The sequence below is a fragment of the Hippocampus zosterae genome, chromosome 3 (assembly GCF_025434085.1).
Source record: "Hippocampus zosterae strain Florida chromosome 3, ASM2543408v3, whole genome shotgun sequence".
Taxonomy (NCBI): domain Eukaryota; kingdom Metazoa; phylum Chordata; class Actinopteri; order Syngnathiformes; family Syngnathidae; genus Hippocampus; species Hippocampus zosterae.
The window spans coordinates 13,295,530-13,322,801 of NC_067453.1; the positions used below are offsets into that span (position 1 = coordinate 13,295,530).

At 42.3% G+C, this 27,272-nt stretch overlaps 1 protein-coding gene across 1 annotated transcript in view; it reads right to left on the reverse strand.

Annotated features, from left to right (window-relative positions):
- The window catches only part of cdh13 (cadherin 13, H-cadherin (heart)), a 279,370-nt gene that overhangs the window by 182,704 nt on the left and 69,394 nt on the right, over nt 1-27,272 (reverse strand). Inside the window, exon 2 of the mRNA XM_052061852.1 lies at nt 23,844-23,961. Coding sequence (XP_051917812.1) covers nt 23,844-23,961 — 118 coding nt within the window. The remainder of the gene's footprint in view (nt 1-23,843; nt 23,962-27,272) is intronic.

The following is a 27,272-nucleotide window of genomic DNA, read 5'->3' on the forward strand; positions in this document are numbered from 1 at the left end:
GGTGAGTGCAAAAACACATCTTACCGCTTCAAAAGGATCCATCCATCCCGTTAAGGGTAGCAAATGATTACCAACATAAAGACATCCATCCACACTCACACTGATCCGTGCGTTATGGCTAAGTTGGAGTCTACAGTTAACCTAACAATCATGATTTTTGGAACGTGAAAGGAAATTGGAATACCCAGAGAGAAACCACGCAAGAATGGGAAGACTAAAATTCCATCATGCTCCTTCCAAACTCTATGTGGAACGTATAGGAATTTGGGACCCAAAACCTTTGACTCTGCATTATCTATCTTGCATTGATGGAGCCTAGTTTTTGAGCGACAAAAGGACATTGCCACTCAGTTTCTCCTCACTTCCATCTCTATGTATCTGTGTTAGAAGTTTTGTATTTGTTCACGTTCTTGATGAATATAGACTACTGAAAGGCTTCCTTTCTGAAATATATAATCACAAATGGCGAGTGTTTTTATACAGTATGCCTTTGGTATACTGACCAAGCTCTACATTTAATGTCAAGAGCCTAAAATATACCTCTGGCCTAGTCCCACTTTCAGAAAGCCCAAACATCCACGAGGATTCGGCACTGTCATGCTGTGAAGTGCTGGCAGGCGTCTGTGTGGAACTTCAGTCATTTATGCATTTCTCATTCTGCTTTTCAATTCTGCAGCTCCGCTCCCACTTGAGGGAATTATCACTTTTGAGAGCAGTCTGCCATTACAGACACCATTGCAAAGTAACTAAACCAGTCAATTAAGACACGCTAACCCCTATGTGACCAAAAAAAAAAAAAAAGCATGAATTAGCTGGTCACAAAGCACAATGATATGTACTAATTATACACTAAGTACCGTACTGTCTTTTGTCCAGGTAATGAGATTTTGTGGAATTATGCGCCTTTTAGGGCTCGTCAAGAAAGGCTCATGTGTAGCAATTGTTGGTATGAAGAGTACTGGAGGGCCACTCAGCTGATGGAGCAAATGTAATAATAATAATAATAATAATACATTATATTTATATGCGCCTTTCAAGACACCCAAGGACACTTTACAATAACAAAAAACACAAAACAATACGGGTTGAGCAGCGGCAGCCAAAACGCGCCAACGTTCACTCAACCCGAAGGTCAGAAAGAAACCACAGGGGAGGGAGGGAGGGAGAAAAAACCCACGCTCGGACTACCCTCATTTTGAGGATAATTTGAGTGAGGCAAAAAAATTCCTGCACAAGCATATGACAGTTACAACAGGTCACAAGACATAAACAATGAAGACGGTGAATCAAGGGAATGTATGAGGGAGGGGGTAATGGTGGGGGACTAGCTTCACCGGTGTAAGCTTCACCTTACACCGGCAGCCTCGACACTTCCAAGAGAGCCGCTCCAGTCGGTTGAATTTTCGATAGATCAGGAAACTGCAGCGCGGAAAGCAAAAGGTGTCCGCCTTCGTCGAGAGCCAAGCAAGAATGTCTGCAAATGAGACATGCTTTGGCCCTTCAGTCACTCATTTTTGTAAATGTGTTTAAACAGAATGTACTATTTTTTTCATGAGTTGGCCAGGAATCCGCCAAAAGCAGAATGGATATGGGGATAATGGAGAGAAAATTCACTTCATAAAAGATTTTTCCTGTGCTTATTTACATTCATTCATTTCATTCATCTTCTGAGACGCTTGATCCTCACTAGGGTCGCGGGGGTGCTGGAGCCTATGCCAGCTGTCTTCGGGCAGTAGGCGGGGGACACCCTGAATCGGTTGCCAGCCAATCGCAGGGCGCACAGAAACGAACAACCATTCGCACTCACACTCACACCTAGGGACAATTTAGAGTGTTCAATCAGCCTGCCGCGCATGTTTTTAGAATGTGGGAGGAAACCGGAGCACCCGGAGAAAACCCACGCAGGCCCGGGGAGAACATGCAAATTCCACACAGGGAGGCCGGAGCTGGAATCGAACCCGGTACCTCTGCACTGTGAAGCCAAAGTGCTAACCACTGGTCTACCGGGCCGCCCGCTTATTTACATCTGGAACCTAAATCTGTACAGTAAAAGCAGCACAACCCCTGTTTCTTGATTGATGAACTCACGAGAGATGAGTGGGCATTTTCAACCCTATTTACACAGGACTAACAAAGATGGAAACATTTTGAATAGCTGATTTGTACAACAGCGCAGTTTTAGAGACAAAAATTAAAACAGCAGGCATGTTGAGTGTTTTGAACACGACATTACCAATTAGTGGCCTAATATATCCCTCCATCCATTTTCTGATGCACTATATCCTCACAAGGGTCACGGAGCGTGCCGCAGCCTATCCCAGCTGTCATCGGGCAGTAGCCTGAACCGATTGCTAGCCAATCGCAGGGCACACAGAGACGAAAAATGATCCACGCTCACACTCACACCTTGGGACAATTTTGAGTGTTCAATCAGCCTGCCATGCATGTTTTTGGAATGTGGGAAGAAAACGGAGGAAACACACACAGGCACGGGGAAAACATGCAAACTCCACACAGGAAGGCCGGAGCTCTGCACTGTGAGGTCGATACGCTCACCCCTGGACCACCGGGCCGTGATGTAATATATTACAATAATAATATTCTAAAACATCATACCTGAAAGTTTTAGTTAGATTCTTATCGTGTAATCATTCTAACACAAGATAGAAAAAAAACCAACATTGCACTTCTTTGTATGCTCATTTCCATCTACCATAAATATCTCCGACAGACTGTGGTCCGAAGGAAAACCATAGTTTATCAAGAAAAATTGCATTCAAATATATTTTGGTTTCAATTGTTGTATCATTATTATTGTTGTTTATTGTAATCAACATTACAGTATATTATTATTGATGTTGCCTGTGGGACCTTTCTGTCCAAAGCTCCATGCCAGCTAATGCAAGCAAACTTGCTCCTTCTTGGCCTGGTGGAAGCAAAGCCGTGGCAGAGCGTTGTTGATAGGCAACTTTGGACCGCTCTTGGCTGCCCCAGGCAGAACCCGCTCGCACAGCATTCTGGTCAATGAAAAAGCGATCATGGCGGCAGACAAAATGTATGGATGTCTCAATTACAATTATTTTAAAAAATAATCGATAACAAAACTATGAAAATCAGCAATTGGCCGTTAAAATCTGCACCAAATGAGTATTTACGGATTGGAGTCACATCACACATGCACACATCGTGTGACACACCACTGCATTTGAGAAAAAAAAAAAGAAAGAGAAGCGTTTGCCTGTGTATGAATATATTTGGACAACTATCGAGCATTACATTGACCTATTTGCACGCCGAAGAGGAGCACAAGATACAAGGGTAAGCCGAGTGCCAGCTGGCAGCTCAGCATGACAACGATCGGGCGTTTCAATTAATAGGAATCGATGAGTGGAAGGCTCAGTCAATGACTTGATGTCACATTCATTTCTAACAAGGCGCCTTGCATTAAAATGAACCATTGGGATTGTGGGCACACTGTTTAAGTAAATACAAGATGAGAAAAAGATGGGAACACTAGATGTTTATCCAATATTTCAATATTGTTACGTTTCCAATCAATTCCTCAAAATGGGCGAGGAGGTGTACCCTTTAATTAACCGGCATCAAAATAGTGCTGGATATCAACATCTTTTACCCGTTGCAAGGGAAACCCAATTGTGTGCCGGAAATGGGGCTTGAGACTTGAATGTACTCATACGGTGATTGAATGTCAAACTTCAGCATATGTTGTGCCGAGCCTGGGAGGATACAACATTGTATGTTTGCAAAACATAGCAACAGATGCTCCATTAAGATTTGACATGTCCATAAAGGGCTAAGAGGCACTTCACATTTCAACTTAATGGGTCACCTATGAAACTAAGCTTATAGCTTAGTGTTAATGCAGACCATAGCAGAGAATGGAATATATATATATATATATTAAAAAAATCCTCATCTCACCCCTCGGGTGGTGTCCGTCCCTCATTCAGCTCGGGTCCTCTTACCAGAGGCCAGGAAGCTTCAGGGTTCTGCGCAGTATCCTTGCTGTTCCCAGCACTGCACATTTCTGGACTGAGATGTCCGATGTTGTTCCCGGGATCTGTTGCAACCACTCATCTAGTTTGGGGGTCACTGCCCCGAGTGCTCCGACCACCACAGGCACGACTGTCACCTTTACCTTCCAGGCTCTCTCCAGCTCCTCTCTGAGCCCTTGGTATTTCTCGAGTTTCTCGTGTTCCTTCTTTCTGATGTTTCCATCAGTTGGGAACACTACATCCACTACAACGGCTTTCCTCTGCCCTTTATCTATGATCATGATATCTGGTTGTTTCGCCATTACCATCTTGTCAATCTGGATCTGGAAGTCCCACAGGATCTTCGCTCTGTCATCCTCCACCACCTTCGGAGGTGTTTCCCATTTTGACCTTGGGGTTTCCAGGCCATATTCCGCACAGATGTTTCGGTAGACTATGCCAGCCACCTGGTTATGGCGTTCCATGTAGGCTTTCCCTGCCAGCATCTTACACCCTGCAGTTATGTGTTGGATCGTCTCAGGTGCCTCTTTGCACAACCTACACCTTGGGTCTTGTCTGGTGTGGTATATCTGGGCCTCAATGGTGCTCAAGGCCTGCTCCTGAGCAGCCAGGATGAGTGCCTCTGTGCTGTCCTTCAGGCCAGCCCTCTCTAGCCACTGATAGGACTTCTTGAGATCAGCCACTTCAGTTATGGTCCGGTGGTACATCACGTGTAGGGGCTTGTCCTCCCATGATGGTCCCTCTTCCAGCGCCTCATCCACTGTTCCCCATTGTCTGAGACATTCTCTGAGTACGTCATCCGTTGGAGCCTTCTCCTTGATGTATTCATGGAGCGTGGATGTTTCATCCTGGACAGTGGCTCTCACACTCACTAGCCCCCGGCCTCCTTCCTTTCGGCTTGCGTACAGTCTCTCTCTCTCTCTCTCTCTCTCTCTCTCTCTCTATATATATATATATATATATATAATCAATTGGGAGTTCACAGATCGATAAGCTCTCAGGAAAAGCAACTTCCTCCAAGTTGACGCCGCCGAGGTTACTCTGCACTTTTTTTGCCCAAGAAGCAAGAAAAAACACCGGCTTAAGAGAAAACTTTTCAAACAATGTATTTCTCTCACTCTCATCTCATCTCATCTTCCGAACCGCTTGATCCTCACTAGGGTCGCGGGGGTGCTGGAGCCGATCCCAGCTGTCTTCGGGCAGTAGGCAGGGGACACCCCGAATCGGTTGCCAGCCAATCGCAGGGCACACAGAGACGAACAACCATTCACGCTCACACTCACACCTAGGGACAATTTAGAGTGTTCAATCAGCCTGCCACGCATGTTTTTGGAATGTGGGAGGAAACCGGAGCACCCGGAGAAAACCCACGCAGACCCGGGGAGAACATGCAAACTCCACACAGGGAGGCCGGAGCTGGAATCGAACCCGCTACCTCTGCACTGTGAAGCCAAAGTGCTAACCACTGGACTACCGGGCCGCCCTATTTCTGTCTTATTTTAATTGTATTTCTCATCTCTACATTTCAAATATGTAATTCATGCAGAGCTGTATTACTTTTTATTTATGCTTCTGTTATGTAAATGAAATACATACACATACTGTACATTTAAGACCCACTAATGACTGAAACTGAATGACAAAGGAAATCAATAGATTTTTTTTTTTACAGAGGTTTGATTTCGGACAAATTTCAATATGTACAAAAACATATAAATGTTTTTTGTGGTGTTTTTTTTTTTAATAGTGTCAGCAGAGGGGTGATTTATGCCTACAAGGTTGGTTATGTTGCAAAAGTGTATAATTGAGAAGGAGATTATATGTAACAGTATTATCAAATGTAATGTTCCAATCATACACATGTCAAAACAACTTTATATGACTATATATGAGCATATGTAGTCTTATATATCCTGTGTTATTTCATTAATTTTACCATAGTTTAGAGATTAGCATACTAACTACAATCCCAGGAACACAAGTAGGGTTGCCGTCCTTGAAAAAGGAAGGGCAACCTGGGCTTAAAATACACATAATACCAAGGACAGAGGAGAGTGGAATAAACAAGAATGTTTGAATAGAACAAGGTTTGAAGTACCGGTACCCATGCACGTCATCTCATATTGATTCTTGTATTGATTGTGCTGTTGCAATTCGTGTGGCCCTGAATGAAAACCTCAGGTATGGGATGAAACTGCAGAGATCTGACCAACTCACTGTGGTTTCATCTCTCCTGGCCAGTGTCTTGCCTTGGGTGTCCGTGCCCTTTTGCCTCTAAAACGTCCTACTTGTCGTGGTGAGGGTCACTCCAACGCAATAGGCGTGATTCTCCCATGACAATAATCTATTAGAACAGGACGCCAACTTGTAGATGTCATCCATATTCTTTTCTCAAGATAAGACTTGAGATGCAGCTGCTTTTGTGATAAACACTCCTGTTCAACTTTGAACTCATTTGGACCACATGTATTTGCGAACGAAAGAACAGGCAAAGCATGTGAAATGTGTCAAATTTCAAACAAGTTATTGTACAAAGACGAACAGCTAATTACCAGTTTGGAATATATAAAAATGCAATGTCAAGTAGACCACTCATCAGTTCTATTTTTGAGTACCGGTAAGTGAAGCATTATCAACAAAAAGCTGCGACTGGCTGGTTGCAAGCATTTGTGGTGTCAAGAGGAACAAGCATTCTAAAAAAAACAAAACAAAAAAAAAACCACGAAAAGCTTGTTTATGTCAGGAGAGCACAAAGTGTGCTCATGATCAGAATAATGCTTCCCATACTGCATAGAACTAGCAAAGACAAGAAATGGAGAGTGGGCTACAAAATAATGATGTGTGTTTAGATGACAATGCAAGATAATCCCTTGGGATGTTTGTTAGCCATCCTCTTCAGCTGCAAAGCTGCCAATTATATAAATATGTGCTATTGGGCATCAAACCATCAAAATGCTGTTGCATTTATTCATGCTAGAGACCAAGTCAACTCGGCTTGAGCTGTCATGCAGCTTTTATCAACATCATATGTGGAACTTTTTTTTTTACCCTAATAAGGACAGATATAAATTTCAAATAAAAAGAAAACAAAACACACTTTAGTTTTGGGTCTATTGAGTTAAATACCTCCGTTACATGAATAGACTCATGTTAAAAATACTGTGTAACAATGCCATAATCACAGTTTGGTGAAATGATAATCTGTTCCACATTGAGCAGTGTGGTAGCACGTGTGTCGAGCGCTTCTTTCTGTGTGGAGTTTGAGTGTTTTCACCTTGCTCCCATGGCTTTTATCCTCTGATTCTGGTGTCCTCACACTTTACAAAACATGTGGAGTATGTTTAATCGGAGACTACACACGAGAGAATCTGAGTGTGAATGACTCGCGACCAGTCCGGGGAGATGGAATGCTACCAACTTGCACTCCACATGGCACTTGGTTTTAATCAGGATTGGAATTACAAATTAAACCATTAAAAAAAAATGTGCTCGCTGTTCCAAGGGGGTGCCCATCAAATTCCAAATCATCGGATTCAAAATGAAGATCTGCCAATATGTGGTAAGAAAAATAAATGCAGTGTTGTTCTTAACAGTTAATTTCTGCTTGCCAATATTGCTTCCTTTTAAAGCCGCATTTAAACTTCCATTTTACTAATTGATGAATATCCTCTAAGTGAACAGACTGTGTTGAATTAAACATGTAGAATTTAGTCCAGGAGTGCTGTTTGTTGGAGTTGCGGCATGTAGGGCAATTTGCATCAGAAATGAAAGTTTGTTTTTCCTGTGGAAAAACGGGCACACATAGTTGTGTGATCATTGCAGGAAGGAAGTGGATGTTAACGTGTTTAGGAAGTCGACAGGCACGTCAAGAACAAGCATGCAATAATTGCCAAATGTACACTGATTGCAGATGGGCGCTTGGCACTCCTGTTGCCAGGCCCACAGATTAGTCACAGGTGGGCTAACAGGATGGTGAGTTATCAGAATGTCACAGTATACAACAAGGATAAGACAACAACATACGAGCGAATCATATGCCTTTAATTCGCTGCAAAGTTGTCTTTTGTTCTTACCCAAGTGTTCATCAAATGTGGCATATACCAAGGTGATGCACTCTCCCCACTGCTGTTCTGCATAGGACTGAACCCCCTAAGCCAAGTAATCACCAAGACAGGCTGTGGATACCGCCTCAGAAATGGAGCTACAATCAGTCACCTCCTCTACATGGATGACATAAAGCTGTATGCTAAGAGCGAAAGGGACATAGACTCCCTGATCCACGCAACCAGGATCTACAGCAGCGACATCGGGATGTCATTCGGACTTGAGAAATGTAGTCGGATGGTGACTAAGAGAGGAAAGGTAGTCCGCACTGAAGGGGTCTCACTCCCTGAAGGAACAATAGCAGACATTGAGGACAGTTACAAGTACCTCGGTATACCACAAGCCAATGGCAACCTCGAACTGGCAACAAGGAAAGCGGCTACGGCCAAATACCTCCAGCGAGTGAGGCAAGTCCTAAGAAGCCAGCTCAATGGCAAGAAAAAGACCCGGGCAATAAACAGCTATGCCCTGCCAATGATCAGATACCCTTCAGGAATAATAAGGTGGCCAAAGGAAGAGATTCAGACCACGGACGTTAGGACCCGAAAGCTCCTAACAATGCATGAAGGATTCCATCCCAAATCCAGCACCCTGAGATTGTACGCAAGCCGAAAGGAAGGAGGCCGGGGACTAGTGAGTGTGAGAGCCACTGTCTAGGATGAAACATCCAAGCTCCATGAATACATCAAGGAGAAGGCGCCAACGGATGACGTACTCAGAGAATGTCTCAGACAATGGGGAACAGTGGATGAGGCGCTGGAAGAGGGACCATCATGGGAGGACAAGCCCCTACACGTGATGTACCACCGGACCATAACTGAAGTGGCTGATCTCAAGAAGTCCTATCAGTGGCTAGAGAGGGCTGGCCTGAAGGACAGCACAGAGGCACTCATCCTGGCTGCTCAGGAGCAGGCCTTGAGCACCATTGAGGCCCAGATATACCACACCAGACAAGACCCAAGGTGTAGGTTGTGCAAAGAGGCACCTTAGACGATCCAGCACATAACTGCAGGGTGTAAGATGCTGGCAGGGAAAGCCTACATGGAACGCCATAACCAGGTGGCTGGCATAGTCTATCGAAACATCTGTGCGGAGTATGGACTGGAAACCCCAAGGTCAAAGTGGAAAACACCTCCGAAGGTGGTGGAGGATGACAGAGCGAAGATCCTGTGGGACTTCCAGATCCAGATTGACAAGATGGTAATGGCGAACCAACCAGATATCGTGATCATAGATAAAGGGCAGAGGAAAGCCGTTGTAGTGGATGTAGTGTTCCCAACTGATGGAAACATCAGAAAGAAGGAACACGAGAAACTCGAGAAATACCAAGGGCTCAGAGAGGAGCTGGAGAGAGCCTGGAAGGTAAAGGTGACAGTCGTGCCTGTGGTGGTCGGAGCACTCGGGGCAGTGACCCCCAAACTAGATGAGTGGTTGCAACAGATCCCGGGAACAACATCGGACATCTCAGTCCAGAAATGTGCAGTGCTGGGAACAGCAAGGATACTGCGCAGAACCCCGAAGCTTCCTGGCCTCTGGTAAGAGGACCCGAGCTGAATGAGGGACGGACACCACCCAAGGGGTGAGAAGAGGATTTTTTTTTTTTATATATCTTCTATATATATATTGCGCGTCGTCCCGCACGCGGTCTGTCCTTCCGTCTGTCCCTTTTCAAAACGTACTTACTTCACCGCGCCGCTGCGCGCCGCTCAGGCAGTGGCTCACTACGATCGCGCGGGCATCTTAGCGCAAAAATGTTGTCTACCCACAAGCATTGCAATGAAATTGTTAGTTATTTAGTAGAGCTAAACATCTCTTTATTTTCGCGATAAGCAATGAAGAAGAACCAGTTGAACCAAGCAACAACACTTGTGGGCCGAAGGCCGACCTTACCTGCCTTCCGCAGGAACTAGCTGATGAGCCGCCCGGAGGGCGGCGAACCACCACCTTACCAGCCTTCCGCAGGAACTAGCTGATGAGCGAACCAGCTGGTATATATATGTTAGAGCTGTCAGGACAGGAGGAACTATTTTGTGTGGAAGGTTACAGCGTTCCATGTCCATATAAATAGAGCGGGTGGAGCTTCTCTGTGTTCGTCTGACAGTGACAGTGCGCTGTTGTTGTAGTGACCTAGCGAAAATTAAACATCTCCAGTGTTGTCATCGAACCAAGTATAGTCATCCGAAATGAGGTAGACACAAAAACCGTAGAGAGACTTCCGCGCAAGAAGGATCAACATAATCAACATAGCCTGACTGTGTTAGGGGGAGTGAAACCCCCTTCTTTCAGAATGGTTGGCCCCAGCAGCACGGGGGAAGTGCTTGCGCTTGTTTGTACGGACGGTAGTTTTGGCACATAACGAACACTTCTTTAACTCTGATTGATGTAGGTTGTTTGTACTATTTTTTTGAACTCAGCAAGCTCATTTTTAAGTCCGTTTCGAGATTATTCCACAGATTAACACCTTTGCTAAATACACTTCTTTGCTTGATGTTTGTTCTTGTTTTGAGTTTTTTGAATAAGTTGGTACCTCTTAATGCATAGTTGCTTTCTCGAATTTCAAAAAACTTCTGAATGTTTTGGCAGAGCAGGTTATTGTGTGCTTTGTACATTAATTGGGCGATTTTAAAGTCAACCAGGTCATAAAATTTCATCGTATTTAATTTGATAAATAGTGGATTTGTGGGTTCCGTATATTTTGATCTATTAATAATTCGAATTGCTTTTTTTGTAGTTTGAGAATAGGGAGTGTGTTTGTTTTGCAGGCATTTCCCCATATTTCCACACAGTATACGGTAATAATAATGAAGTGTATAATGTGTACAAAGATCTCTTATTTAGCACTTCCTTGGTTTTGTAGAGGATCCCTACGGTCTTGGCTATTTTTCTTTTTACGTTATCGATATGTGGTTTCCAACATAGTTTTGAGTCTATTACTAATCCGAGAAACTTGGTTTCATACGCTCTTTCTATTTCAATTGAGTTTACCATAATTTTAGCTTGGTGTTTGATTTGTCTTGTGCCAAAAACAATTAACTTCGATTTTTTTCAGGTTAAGTGACAATTTCTGTCGAACCAGTTTTTTAATTTGTTTAATTCGTTTTCTACGGTTGTCAGGAGCTGTTTCAGATTTATTCCAGAACAGTAGAAAGTTGTATCATCAGCAAATAGGACACATTTAAATAGTTTTGAGACCTTGCAGATATCATTTATATATAAGATGAATAGTTTTGGACTAAGCACTGACCCCTGAGGAACTCCGTGAGTGATTTTCAGTTGATTCGTTTTTTTATTGTTGAGTTGCACGTACTGATATCGGTTTTCTAAATAACTTTTTATCCATTTATAAGCTACACCTCTAATGCCATATCTTTCTAGTTTTTTCAATAATATACTGTGATCTATTGTGTCAAAAGCTTTTTTTAGATCTAGGAAAACCCCAACAGTAAATTCTTTGTCTATATATTAGCGGCTATTGCTTCCACAAACTCCATAACTGCCATTGAGGTGGTCCGTTTTTCCCTGAAGCCATATTGATTCTCACTTAACAGCGCATGCTTTTGTATAAAGCTATCAAGTCTGCGAGAAAATAGTTTTTCTAATATTTTTGAAAATTGTGGTAGTAGTGATATTGGTCTATAATTTGTAAACAGATGTCTTTCTCCACTTTTATAGATTGGAATAACTTTAGCAATTTTCATTTTTGATGGAAAGATACCAGCTTTTAATGACAGGTTGCATATGTGCGTGAAAGGTCGCACTACATATTCTATAATCTGCTTGATTATTGTCATATCAATATTAAAGCAATCAGTTGACTTTTTATTTTTAAAAGTTTTTATAATATTTGATACTTCTTGTTTTACAGCAGTAAGGAACATCGTGGAGGAGTTTTTTTCTACGTATCTATCTATTTCAAACAGGTTTGTTGGATTAGGAATTTGTTTTGCTAGGTTACTGCCGATGTTGACAAAATACTCATTAAATTCAGTTGCTATTTCTGAAGTTTTTTCCAAAATAGTATTTTTGCCTTTGATAAAATACTCTGGATAATCATTTTTTTAGGACTATTTCTGATTACTTGGTTAAATATTTTCCATATTTCTTGTGCGTTACCTTTATTCTGCTCTAATAGTGCATGATAATGATCTCTTTTACTGGTTCTTATAATATTTACTAGTTTATTTTTATAGGTCTTATATTTTTTTCTGCTTCTTCAGTTCTGAATTTTAAAAACAATTTATATAAATTGTTTTTCTTTTTACATGTGTTTTCTGTGCCTTTCGTTATCCATGGCTTACTTGGGTCTTTATACTTTTTGGAGACTTTAGTTAATGGAAGATGTTTATCATATAGGGAGATTATGGTAGACTGAAATACTTCAAACGCTGTATTTGGGTCTTCGTTTGAGTAGACCTCGGTCCAGTTTTGTTTTTCTAGGTCTTGCTTAAAGGCATCGATGGAACGTTGGGTTCTTAGTCTTATTTCTGTTATACGAGTTGTTGATTTAGCTTTTCTATCGAAATAATTATGAAAAACTACAAAAACAGGTAGGTGGTCACTTATGTCATTAATGAGAAGTCCACTTTCAATTTTATTATATATCTTATTTATATATATGTTATCTATTAATGTGGCCGTGTCAACTGTTATTCTGCTAGGTTTCAGGATTACTGGGAAAAAGCTGTTGCTGTACATAGTATTTATGAAGTCAGTTGTTTTTTTGTGTCTATTTGGGTTTAATAAGTCAATGTTAAAGTCACCACATATTATTCGTGTTTTCTTATCGTTGTAGTAACTGAGCATATCTGTTAGTTTTTTATTGAATGTGTCAATACATGTTCCTGGTGTCCTATAGATGCAACTTATGATGATATTTGATGCCTTTTTATTGTGTATTTCAATGGTTAGACATTCCATTAGGTTTTCTATTGTGTTTGTCAATCTCTCGATTTTACTGCATTTAAGTGCTTTGTCTACATATATTGCAACCCCCCCTCCTTTTTTGTTTTCTCTATTAGTTGCAAACATTTCATAACCTTCTATTTCCATTTCAGTTGTTTTATCTTCATCAAGCCAAGTTTCTGATATGGTAATTATTTTAAATTTATTGAATTTAGTCAGGTATTCTTTAATTTTTGTGAAGTTTTTATAGAGACTTCTACTGTTTAAGTGTATTACCGAAAGTGCATTTTCCAATTTTATATTAGTGTTGAATTGTTCATCCAGGTAATAGTCAGAGTTTGTTACCCTTTGTTTGTTGTTGAAGAAGTTATTGTCTGGGTCCAAATTGTTCTCAGGATCGAATGGCTTATAGTCAATATCCTCAAAGGGTTGGAAGTTCATGTTTTTGGGATGTGAATTTCCCGCTCCCACGCGGTCGTCGATGGCTCCCTCACGGCCGTCGTTGGTTCCCTCGCTGTCGTCGCTCGCTCTCTCGCCGTCATCACTGGGTCCCTCGTGGTCGCTGGCTCCCTTGCGGTCGTCGCCGACTCCCTCACGCTCGCCGGCTGGCTGCCTCCCGGCTCTCTCACGCGCGCTTGCTGGTTGTCTCCCGGCTGCCTCATTCTCGCTGTCTCCCGGCTCCCTCGCGGTCACTGGCTCCCCTGCAGTCGTCGCTGGTTTCCTCTCGGTCGTCTCTGGCTCCCTTGCGGTCGTCGTTGGCTCCCTCACGGTGGTCGCAGACTGCTTGTCTCCAGGCTTCCTCTCGGTCGCTGGCTTCCCTGCGGTCATCACTGGCTCCCTCACGGATCAGTCGTCGCTGGCTCCCTCGCGGTCGCTCGGTCTTGAAAAAGTTTTTGTCCGGGTCCAAGTTGTTCTCAGGGTCAAACGTCTTGTGGTCAGTAGGGTTGGAAGTCATCAAAGGGTTGGAAGGGCCATCAAAGGATTCAAAGTCCATGTTTTTTGGTATGTGAATTTCCTGCTTCAGTAGGGTCAGAGTTTTTATTGTCGGGTGGTGAAAAATTCTCAGTATGCTGCTTGATGGTGTTGAACTCGAGCCTGTTGTGTTGGAGTACTGGTGCGGGGGTGGACAATAAGTTTGTTATGTCTTAAGTAGGCAGTTTCCCCTCTGTCACGTGCAGCTTTTAATTTTGGGAGGAGCTCTTTTCTTTTTTGTCGTACGGCATCTGTAAAGTCTTCGTTGATGTAGATGTTGGAATGTGTGACAAAAATTGTTATTGTTATTTCAGTAAATATTTGCATTTGGCACAGAGAAAACTGATTGATTTCATGTTGATGAGAACAGTAAAATGGGGAAAAAATAGGAGAAAAAATGTAAAAGGAAATTCAGAAATGATAAAAAATGTGTGAGTAATCACGATTAATTTTTTTGTTCATTTGAGTTAATTCTGACAGTTGCATTTTTAATTAGATTAAATATTTTAATCGTTTGACAGCTCTAATATATACATATATATATATATATATGTCTGGCATAGTCTACTGAAACATCTGTGCAGAACATGGACTGGAAACCCCTAGGTCAATATGGGAAACACCTCCAAAGGTGGTGGAAAGTGACCTAGCAAAGATCCTGTGGGACTTCCAGATACAAACTGACAAGATGGTAATGGCGAACCAACCGGACATTGTGATCATAGACAAAGGGCAGAGGAAAGCCGTTGTCGTGGATGTAGTGGTCCCAAGTTATAGAAACGTCAGAAAGAAGGAACACGAGAAACTAGAGAAATACCAAGCGCTCAGAGAAGAGCTGGAGAGAGCCTGGAAGGTAAAGGTGACAGTCGTGAGCCCCAAACTAGATGAGTGGTTGCAACAGATCCCGGGAACAACATCGGACATCTCAGTCCAAAAAAGTGCAGTGCTGGCAACAGCAAGGATACTGCGCAGAACCCTCAAGCTTCCTGGCCTCTGGTAGAGGACACGAGCTGAATGGGGGATGGACATCACCCGATTTTTGTTTTCCATACTGTATACATTTAAGTTTTCTGCTTGGCTCTCGTCGAAGGCGGACTCTTTTTGCTCAGCTCCTGTCCTCCCCCCCACCCTCTCCTTGCTCGCCACTCAGTCTACGTGTTGTCTTTGTCTCACCTAACCTCCGACCGTATTTTCATCCTAAGAACAGCGTATTTTCATCCTAACAACAACAACAAAAACAGCAGCCAGTGGGTAGCCTACTTGACCCCGGGGACATTTGCTGGCGGGTACGCCCTAGATCCCCGGAGAAAGTGGAGAACGGTGTGCCTGTCAATACTGAGGATGTGGAAGACATCCACCTTATCGGCCTTCTAATAACAGGTATGCTGCTCTTTGGTGTTAGCAGTTTCCTGTTCTATGGCAAAATTCAACCGACGCGAGTGGCTTTATTGGAAGTGAAGAAACTGCCTGTCATTCTGGATGGTTTAGCGCGAATGTCCAACACCCAGACTCAAGTGGTGACTGAGCTCAATCACAATATGGATGCGGTTTTGGAGCGTCTGTAAGATGGAGATCAACTTGGAGAAGTTGGAATCCGCGCTTCCTAAAGAAATTGCGGATTTGGCTGATCAGCGGTAGTGAAGAGATACAGGCCACGGACTCAAGGCTGTCTGAAATTGTTGGCGGCCGTCCCTCCAAAACAAAGGCTATCTGGACCCTTTCCCCTGGATGGAAGTACACATGGAAGCTAGTGCCCCCACCATCAGCCCCACCTTCTCGGGCATGGATTGATAAGCCACGACTGTCTCCATGAGCAGACCTTGACGAAGCAGCTGCGGCCTGATACGCACACAAAACCAGACAATCACAAGCGAATACACACCCTTGAATCACCGCCTTTATTGTTTCTGTTTCCCCCCGCGACGTGATCTGATCTGCGGAGCGCACGGGGACCATGCAGCTGGTCGGACGGGCCGCTTCGCGTTCTTCTTCGTATATATATATATATATATATATATATATATATATATATATATATATATATATATATATACACACACATATACATACATACATATATACAATTATCTGGCAACCATCCCGAAGACAGCTGGGATGGGCTCCAGCACCCCCCTTCGACCCTTGTGAGGATAAAGCCTATCAGAAAAAGGATGGAGGGATAATTATCTGAAAGAAAGACTGATCCTATTCTCTACCTGAATCTTAAATGCGGATAAATTGCTATTTTCCTTGATGTGACTTTCTCATGCATTTACATCAGGTGTTTATTTGATATTATAGGATGTTTCATTACATTATGTTTCTTTCAAATATGATAAATAATTGGGGGGCGGGGATTGGTGGTGAGGGGTTGCAAACTGTAGTTCATGGCTGATAATTTATGTAAAAAACACCCGCTCACTGTTATCATGCACATTTGCATATCCATACAAAGTAATGGCTTTTTTTGTAATTACAGTCATTCCTCAAAAGCACACCTTGATTTATTGTCAAATTAAAAATATAGCAGAAAAGAGGCTGCAAGTCGCCGTTACTGCAGTGACAAAATGTGATTAATGCTTTGCTATTATGGGCCTGAGAGTGGCATGATCCGGATATGCGCCCTGCTAGGCACAGAGGGGTGAGTGGGAACATCAATACATGCAACTCTTTGGATGATGGAATAGGCGTGAGCCCTGGTGCAATGTGCAAAGGTTGGGCAGGGTACTGTGGGGTAGATTATTGCTAAATATCAAATGTAGAGCAACAGTGGTTGGGACAAAGTTGCTTTTTGTTCCGATAGTTAAAGTAAAACTGATTCACAGTTTGCATCTGGATTCATTTGGTGCCAAAGGATTATTCGACTCAGTTGGAATCGTCAAAAAGATTGTACTTTGTCTGATGTAATGCAGAAGAAAAAAAAAGACAACCAAGTGGGGAGAACAGGATGAATAGTTCCAACACAGAAAAGAAACACTAAAATTGCCTTTCCTATGTGATATTATGGATTAATCAAACAAAGATAAGACCAGAAAAAGAGTGCACCTCATTCCAGTTCGGCAGCATTGAAACATATAGTATATCATCGAAAATTTGAAAGCAAATGTAGCAGCAGAGAGGGGAAAATAAATATTATCAGTAATCAAAATGTTTTTTTCTAACTTCAAGCACGTTTGAATTTTCACGACAATTAAAAAAAAAAAAGTCAGCAGGAGCTCAGGAGGGAGTCGTAGACTGTGCCAGCCAGCAGATCTTTGGTGCTCACTTCACATGATTTTAGGCTTCATGCCAACCGGGGGGAATTCACGTCCTGCTGCTGAGCATCAAATAGCAAGTTTGCCTCCTAATTCCAAGCCTGAAGCGCTTCTCATTCAGGTATTTTATTTTGCAAGTCAAGACATTCAAAGCTTGTGAGTGAGGAAAAAAGGTTTCACCATAGGAACCTCCTCATATTATTCCTGGCTTGAAGGTTACAAAATAGTTTTCCTCATTTCTTCTTCTTATCTCATCATCTATCAGAGCGGCATGCCCTCCAGTTTACTGCATCACCGCTATAATGCATAATACTCTACTAAATTTAATCATGATAATGATGCATAATTCTACAATCTTATTTGCAAAGCAAAAGTCCTTAGGAGCATACCAGGCTGGTGGGCATCATTTTGGAGGGAGACGAGCAAGGTACAATCTTGCTGAACTTAGCTGAACTACAACACAACTGTAAAAGCAACACAATTGTCATGTGTGTGTGTGCAATCATGGCAGACCACACACAAGAGTAGAGGGGTGGGGGGAAGCCTTGCTCTTGTAAAACCTTTTCGACTTTTCAAAGATGTGGGAGGAAGAATCTTTCAGTCGTAATCATTGCTTGGCCTTCATGACATACCTTCGCACTGCTGCGGTTGTTTGAAACACACTCAAGAAATGTTAGTTTTGGAATGTACAAAGGTGAAGTCAAAACAAACTCTTGTGGGAAATAGCAGCACAGTATCAGTTGTACTCTTGATGGTAGTAAATATTGCAGAATAAATGGGATGTTGCAATATTACATTGTTTGGATCGAGAAGCAATACGAAAAGGAGCAATTTATTGAAAGGTAATCTTTTCCACTTCACATATTTTATGTGTGTGCAGCTGTCTGGTTTGTTTGGATGGTATATAAAAGCAATTTGAAGATTGCCACATAACTTTAGGTTAGCCATGAGTCACAGGGGAAAAATATATATTTCAAATATTCTTGTGTATTCGGATAATGGATCCAAATACATAAGACTTGAAATTTCCCACCGGACTCTCATGTATTTACTTAATTTTAAGTTTACACTAGAAATTATTTATGACAGGCTCAGGAGTTGCCTGCTCTGTCGCTTTCTCTTTCAAACAACATTTGCCAATCTGAAGATAATGTCAGGCTTATCTACTCTATATGTCACAGTTAGTAAATGGGGAATTATTGAAAGGTTTATTACTAACAAGATTCCGCTGTAATGGTGCCTCTAGTATATTGTAGTGTACATTGAATATCCCATTAACAATTGTCTGTAACTGACTGGTAGTGGGTACAGGGTGTCCCCCTGCCTTTCATTCTAATGCTTGACATACACTTTATGATAATAGAAGTGTTGTTGTTTTTCCAGAACTGACTGGAAGTTAATGGTCCCTATTATAATGTTGATGCAAATGGTTCGCACTGAATGAGCCACACAGGTTGTCTGGGTCAGTGCTGTTCCACTTGGGTCCTGAAAATCTTAATAAGGCGCATCTGTAATTGTTGCCAACTGTCAAACAAAGCAATGTGGAATTGGACCGAACATGATAGTACACAAGTTTCTCCCCTTTAATCTGTGTCAAAAGTTCCATGTATGAGATCAAAGAGCATGTAGACGCCATTCCTAACATGATTTGTACTCGATGTTCAACCACATAGGCACAGTGACGCAAAAGGTTTGGGAAATCTAGTCGTAAATCAGCATCAACTGGCACGCAACGGATAAATCAGATCATTATACTGCAAGCTCTCAGGAGCTGCCGATCCCTTGTCATTCCTCTCTGAACACTGCATAATAATGGCATCCAACAAGACCAGAATTCAGAAGTGGGTTCAAAAATGAATTATTACAGTCCGCTAAGAGCCTGTAGCAGACCATAACCCCATATAGGATGGGTGTAAAACAAGTTTAATCAGTATGGACACTCTAGTTTTAAAGGTACCGTAAATTTAAAGCAAATTACTTTCTATTGAATCAACCAATCAAATACAGCAAATCTTTGAAACATTGTCCGCTTGTCCACTTTTTCATATAGTTCGATCCATTTTGAATGTAAGTACGTTTTTGTCATTTGTCTTACTGTTTTTGGATCTCACTGGTCAGGATTGGTCTGTCCCTTTCACCGACAACTCAAACTGCCTGAGGACACAGCATTTGCACAAAACTGTGTTCATCTCTCATTTAGACCTACCAACCTGCTTGTCTCATTTCCTAATTCCTTCAACCTTCCTGCCTCAACCTAGCACAATTCGTTCATTTGTAGTAAGAAATGTCTCTCAAAGACGTTTTCCATTCTGGGCTTGGTGACCTACTCGTTTCTGTTTGCTTGTAAAATATTTTTCGATTTGCCTTTGCATAAATTTTTGATGTAACCAAAGACCTTCGGAGGAAAGAAAAAAGGTGCGGTGCAGAGTGGAGGGCATAGAAACGCTCCGTCCACTCCCCCTGATGAGACAAAAAAAATAAAAAATACTGATTGTAAGTGCAACTGAACAGCACAAGTCCGAGTCAGAGGGAATGTTTTCATGTATTTTATCGTCGAACATAACCATTAGCTAAAGCGGATGCCCTTGAACTTTGTTCCGCGCCAACAGGTATCCCACCCTCTGATTGTAATTATATAGAGAGGTCTATGGCAGGTGGCAAAGTGCTGAGCTTCATTTACATAAATCTGCATGAGTCACCGGGTCTGGCTTCAACCTCTGGCATTTAGAATGAACCACGCAAACATTCAACTATTTATTTAGTTATTTGTTTCTTGACTGTCTTTCCTCCTTACTTGCTTACAATAGAACAAAACTGCTGTTGGAATGTAAAATGGTATAAATGTGTTCTAAGAAGCTCTTTTCAGAATGTGACTGTTTTTATTTTTGCTACCAGTTTCCTCTCACAGGTACATGTTCAGTCCACCCTTGACCCCTGCACCAACCCATCCCTTTGTTAAATTGACACTGGCAGTGGGGTATTAATTCAAGTGGTTGAAGTATTTTAACTGTTGGGTTTCTTTTGTTCGCACTCTCGTCTAGTTTGGTGTTTTATCCGAACAAAAAAACTTACAATTCTCAGAAAAAGAAGACAAGATGAACACCACAGCACTATGGATTAAGTGTTCGAGCCGTTTTAAGTATTAGATAGCTCACTGAAGGATTAGATACATTACCTGAACAATAAGATGAGCCTTTATTTGTTCCCCAATGGAGAAATTTGTCATTGGAATTTGTTGGAACTCAGACTATGGTACAAGCACATGCAAATATGAGATGTTGATACAGAATATTACCTTAATGCTTAGTGATGTGTTTGTTTTAATTGTATCAAACTCTTTTTTTCATATACTGCATGCATGCATTTTATTGTATATGTTGCAAGGAAAGTTATTTGGGCTGCAGATGAATACACTAGGAATTGAGGAGTGCAGTCGCAGTGGCGGAAGTATGTGGTGGACAATGCTGGCCGTGGTCGGAAGACATTTAACCGGAGATCGGCCAATGGTCTCCATGCTAAACAATGATTTCTCAGCCATGTGTGTTCCGTTGCCAAGGCATACCTCAAATCTCTTCTCATTTGGCTACACCCCAGTGCATCAGGAAGAGGTTTTGTCTCCAATTTGTGTTATTTTGCGGCAGGGAAGAAGATGGGTCACTTGCCCAACAGTATTTTTTGTACTTTATCTTGTTCAAAACAGAATGAGTTAACATTAAAGAACAGTGCAGTCGCGACAGCATGTCATGCGGAAGCATGTGCAAAACAGTATGTTCATGCATGTGCTGACATTTGCAGGGTTCTATCCACAGCCTGTGAGCAGAGGGACCCCCACAGTGGGAGGTGTTTCTGCTGACGGAAACATATTCCAGGTAATGGAACCACTCTGTCGTCCCACAGCAGAGCACTAAAGCAGAACTGAGCTCTGGACTACTACTGCACGCTTCACTGGGCCTCCAGATGACAAAATGGTTCACCGAGTGACTAAAATCAAACAAAATAAAGTTTAAAAAAAGGTGGATGGAAACGATTGGAGGTGGAAGAATTACTTTTTTTCTGTGTAGGTCGAACATGTTTATTGAGAAAAACCACAAAAAAAAACAACTGCTTGTAAAAGCTTGAGACGATAAAGGATTCATCTGACTAGACGCAGTACATTATTTAAGTAGAAAACATTGTGTGCATTTAAACACAGTCAATTATGCTCGCAGAGGAATTAAAATTCTGCTTATGCTTTGGCTCCCGCAAGAATTGAAATTCTGCTGGTATCACGTACTAAAAAGGATAGTCAACAATATTCCAAGGGCTCACAGTAAACTGCACAACTCGGCAGATCCAAACAGGAATGCACCATCACTAAATTTCACACCCCTGCATCGGGTTTGTGGCTCCACGTACAGCAGCCATCAATGCATCAATTTTCTTTTGCTAATGTAGAATTGGGTTGCAGCAGCAACAGTTAAAGCAGACTTCCCTGCCACGAGCGATTACGCCCAGTTCTTCCAGAGGGAGTCAGCTGGGAGACATAATGTCGTCCCTTCAGCGTGTTCTGGGTTAGTCCCCGGAGCCTCCTCCCAGGTGAATATGTACGGAACACCTCACAAGAACTGTCCTGGCTCCAGTCCTGTTCACTCTCTACACCTCGGACTTCAGCTATGTCACTCCAGCCGGCCACCTTGATCAATTCTCTAATGATTATGCAATTGTCGGCCTCATTACGGACTGAAATGATCGCGAGTCAGGAGGTCTTCGTGGACTGGTGTCTGCAGAACCACCTCCAGATCAACCCCTAGGAAAACTAAGGAGCTGGTTGTGGATTTCTGCAGGAAACGGTCGTCACGTGCAGCGATGAACATCCAGGGTACAGACATAGAGAGGGTGACCTCCTACAAGTACCTAGGTGTTCTCACCAATAAACTAGACTGGTGTAACAACGCGGGCACTCTGATCAGGAAGGGGCAGCTTCCTGCTCAGAAAACTGAGGTCTTTTGGAGTTCAGGGGTCAATCATTTAGACCTTCTATGACTCTGTGGTGGCCTCAGCCTTTCATTTTGGCATCGTCTGCTGGTCAGGCAGCATCTCAGCCCGGGACAGTGAGAGACTGGACCGACTGCTCAGCTCTGTCCTGGGCTGCTCCCTGGACAGTCTGGAGGAGGTGGGTAACAGGAGGATGCTAGCTAAGCTAATAGCTACGATGGACAGACCCTCCCATCCACTCATGGGCACCCTAATAGCACTGGGCAGCTCCTTCAGCCAGAGACTGATAGACCCGCGCTACAAGGAGAGATACCGCCACTCGTTCCTGCCAACTGATGTCAGGCTATTGAATGGACAGTACTGAGACCCTGGACTCACCCCCATTCACCCCTTTTTAATGTGCTTATATTTATATTTATATTTATTTATATACTTTTTGTCTTCTACTTCCTCCCTGTCATAATTTTGCTGCTGTAAATTGGGAATTTCACGTGCACCATTCTCGCACTCGAAGTGGCCGAGGTAAGACAAGTATGCTGCTCTCTCTCAAAAGCCACGATTATGAAAATAAATAATATTATAATAAATAAAATGTTAAAGTTGAAGGGTTCCGCTATGTTGATTAATCCATTATTAAAGCTATCTTGCCTGATTTTAGCACTGTTTTTAAATTGCTAGGTGACATTTTGGAGCCATTATCCATCAACGGAGAGAGCTAATATGGCTAATGCCGATTAGCGGGCAGCCTATCTATTTTATTTCTGACCTTCAGGCGAACCAACGAGGACGTTGCAGTCGCACACTGTGCACATTAGCGTTTTTGCACACATATGGCAAGACTATGATAAATACGTGGGATAAATAAAGGGCAAGACCAAATTTGACTCAACCCTCGTAATCATCCAGAACACAACTCAGTGCAAAAGTGAATGGGTATGCACATTTAATAGTTTGTTCTGACTTCTGTACATTCCAGTAATCTTACATGTCACTCTCTTTACAGGAATGTATTACTCAGTAATGGTGATGGTTGTGATTTATGTCCACGTATATACAGTCACAATTATTGTCTGAACATGGACATCATTCATCACCAGGCCACCCTCTGTTATATGTCATTGCATTATGAGAAACCTTTGCAATCAAGGTGATGTATTTGCAGCAGCGCGTTGTATCCTGCACTATGATTTCATATTATTCTCATTAGACCTGTTCTCCAAATGGGTAATTGCAAGAAAGTTATAGTTTGCAGAATACCTGTGGGGATACAAACTTTCTTAATCACATGTGAGCTCTTCAAATGAATCGCAATGACACCTGCAGTGTGCGTCAGAACTCCACGATGCAGACATTCTGGAATGCAGTATGAGTGTTCATTTCAGAATAGTTTAAGCTACCCTAGTGTTGCACTACCAAGCAACTACGATCAACAAGAACATGACATATACTGTAAGTGTCGAAAACAATTATACAGTAGTCCTTGAGCGCTTTAAAGTGTCTAGTGCTGTGGAATATTCATCAATGAAAATTGTTTATGTACGGAATGGAGCTACAATGATCATTCCTGTTTCACAGGGAAGTGCAAAAATTAAAAGGGCCACAATAGATTTCAGTTACTGACCTTTTAGAAGCGGCAGGCCTTTCTGGAATGTTTGCCTGTATGCCACTTGGTATTGTTTGACCTGGAAGCCGGGCACGCAGCCCTCACGGTGCCCTTCCTGTCGTCCACCAGCAAAAGTCTGCAAAAGATGGAGAAGTTACATTTGAAAAAGCTCTTACGTAAACTACAAAACAGCTCAATTTTCCAATAAGCAAAGTTATAGTGAGGAGCACAGCCTCTCAGTCTCAGGGGAATTACTGTCAAAGAGATTCTGTTTATGCTAATAAGCTAGGCCTCACTGTGTACTTTTGTAAGTGGAATGGAGGGATGTCAGTGCACTCTCCTGAGGGTTGTCTCACTGTTGGCAGCACTTCCTGCTGCTGCAGCGAGAGAAGCTTCACTGTAACTTAAGCTTTATGAAAGGCAGCTTGAGATATCAGAATTAATTATATGGGGGCCTCTGATAAGAGCATCCCACATAGTGAGCCACACTCATTATCAGAGGATGTGGGTCAAGAGAATAACCATAAGCTATTTTTATATTGACAACAGGCTACCTTTTGGCATCTTTGTACCATTTAAAGAACATTGCTTCAAGGGAGGGTGCACTTTGAAACGCTGCCAAATTTGGCAACCGTACCACAGACAGTATTTGTGATATGGTTAATATGCAGAATAACCTTAATAGAAAGACATTTGACATTGTAAACTTTGCCATTTAGAATATACAAAGTAAAGGCTGGTATAATACTGGTCTGATCTAGTGATCTCCACTGTTTGTCACTCTTCAGTTGGCGACCACAAGAGAGCAGCTCCAGTTAGACGTCAATGAAATGGGACAGAAGAACAGTATCATAAACTGTTGATGTGAAATCAAGGAAGAATTAATGCTAAATCCTCGATGTCTTCCACTGTCCTTACTTGAATTTGTTTCAGTTTTGTTTGCTGAAATATTGTGTTGCACTGCTATGATGTCTCATTCTTCATGTTTTTGATCCAGCTATAGCACACAGTCCAAAAAAACGTTGATGGCAAAAGATGCCAGCAAAGTGTTTGCATTGTGGCAAACAGAAGAAAGGTATTTTTTAATGTATATCCAGTCACCTAAACGCAACACTAAGTACTACAGTGTTAAAATTTCCTTCCAAGCACAAACTAAATCATCACATCCTTACATTAACCAAGTGAAATAGTCTCATTTACAGGGACTGACCTGGGCCAATATTTTGAGGTGCCTCTTTTACCCAGAGATCCCGTGATAACAAACAGAGCTGATGAGAAAGAAGCCTTACATTCTTTTGTAAAGGAGCCAGCAAAGACATGATAATGCCACAGCTGTACAAGCTTTTACAAAGCAGCTTCTCAGAATCAGACAATTAGATGCAGGATTATGTCAGCCTCTTGTGTGTGAAAATGCTCATCAGACACAGTTATTGCGTTCAAGCACAGGGCGAGAGAAACTGGTCCGAGATGATTCTTCGTGCTCTATCATCCAAATAGGAATCAATAAAATAAATCAAAATATGAACTAATTAACTCAAGTGATTCTTCCCTATCGTCAAAAGAAATGTAGTCACATACAACAATATGGCCCATTGTGTACTCACACATACCTGTCAACTTGTACGTTTTCCCCATATTTTATACGTTTTTTTAATCATTTCAAATCATGTACGGCGTATTACAGCTTTTATACGGGGAAAAAAACATAAAAACAATTGTGAACCGATCTCACAAAGCCCATTTTGGCTCAAATCCACATCGTCTCACCTGCTGGTAGCCAACAACAATGCCGTCGTCGATCACTACTATTGTCACGGCAGACCAGCAAAACTATCAATCGTATATTTTTTTTCATCGCTGCGTACAGTCGGATTGATAAAGCATAATGTGCGCATGCGCGGCAAACCTTTGTACGGGTTTTTGTCACTTTGTAACATACATACATACATACATTCTGATTTATATAGCGCTTTCACAACAGCGGCAGCTGTAACAAAGCGCTTTACAAAACAGTTAACATAAAGTAAAATAATAAACACAACACACAACATAAAACACAAACAGTCGTGCAGTCCTAACCACTTTTCCGTCACACGCTTTGTTGTTTGAAGCGGTTTGAGATGAAAGAGGAGAGAATCAAAGTGTCCTTTAACCAGTGGATCAGAGACGTCATGCTCAAAATGAGCACACGTCGGCTACAAGCTAAGTTTCAAAGTCAACAAGAAGCTGTAGCATCCATTGACGAAAAAAGAGATTGGTTCACTTCTCCTGTCCCATGGAAATCCACTTCAATTCCAAGCGGCGACTCACGGTTCCAAATACGCATCGGTGCTCTTCGCCAACGCTCCTCTCTCCTCATCCTCAAAGGATGATGTAAGGGGAATCATAATCATTTAAAAGGGCAGCTATTAGTCAAGGTTGACAGGTATGCTCACAATACATTCAGGGAGGTTTGGAGACATCTAACCGAAGTGGCATAATCCTGACATTTTGCCCTGTTCTCGGCTTGACAGACACATGATACAAGTTAGACAAGTTAGAATAATTCCATATGGGCTCTCTGTAAGTGTGTCTAGGTGGTGAACAAGCGCTGGCAGATGTTCAGCAACGGAGGTCATTGCATGTTATGTCCCAGCAATGTAATCACAGCACCCAGGCAACCTGGTTTTTTTGTTTGTTTGTTTTTTTCCCCAAGTAGCATAATTGTAATTCATTTTTGTGTAGGGCTTCCTGAGCATCCGCAGTGAGGTACATGTCACAGAAAAGGGATTTTGTTTTTTTCTTACGAATGCATCAAGAGATATTAATGTAATGTGCACATTTCTCTGCAGATCACAACACACACCACCTTCAAATTCATTCATTCATTCATTCATCTTCCGAGCCGCTTGATCCTCACTAGGGTCGCGGGGGGTGCTGGAGCCTATCCCAGCTGTCTTCGGGCAGTAGGCGGGGGACACCCTGAATCGGTTGCCAGCCAATCGCAGGGCACACAGAAACGAACAACCATTCGCACTCACACTCACACCTAGGGACAATTTAGAGCGTTCAATCAGCCTGCCACGCATGTTTTTTTTTGAATGTGGGAGGAAACCGGAGCACCCGGAGAAAACCCACGCAGGCCCGGGGAGAACATGCAAACTCCACACAGGGAGGCCGGAGCTGGAATCGAACCCGGTACCTCTGCACTGTGAAGCCGACGTGCTAACCACTGGACTACCGGGCCGCCCCACCTTCAAATTGTCACATGTAATTGATGTGGTAAATATAATCTAGACTGTTACTCCTAGCTAGGCAACTAAAAAAGTTAATGTGGCTGTTTTTAGGGGAGAAAATAGATTTTCAGACTGAACATTATTTCTCCATCAGAAAAAAAAGGAAGGAATTAAAATGTGAAGGTTGCGCATTCCCAGTGTGACACAATCAACTACTCCTTTATCTCAATAA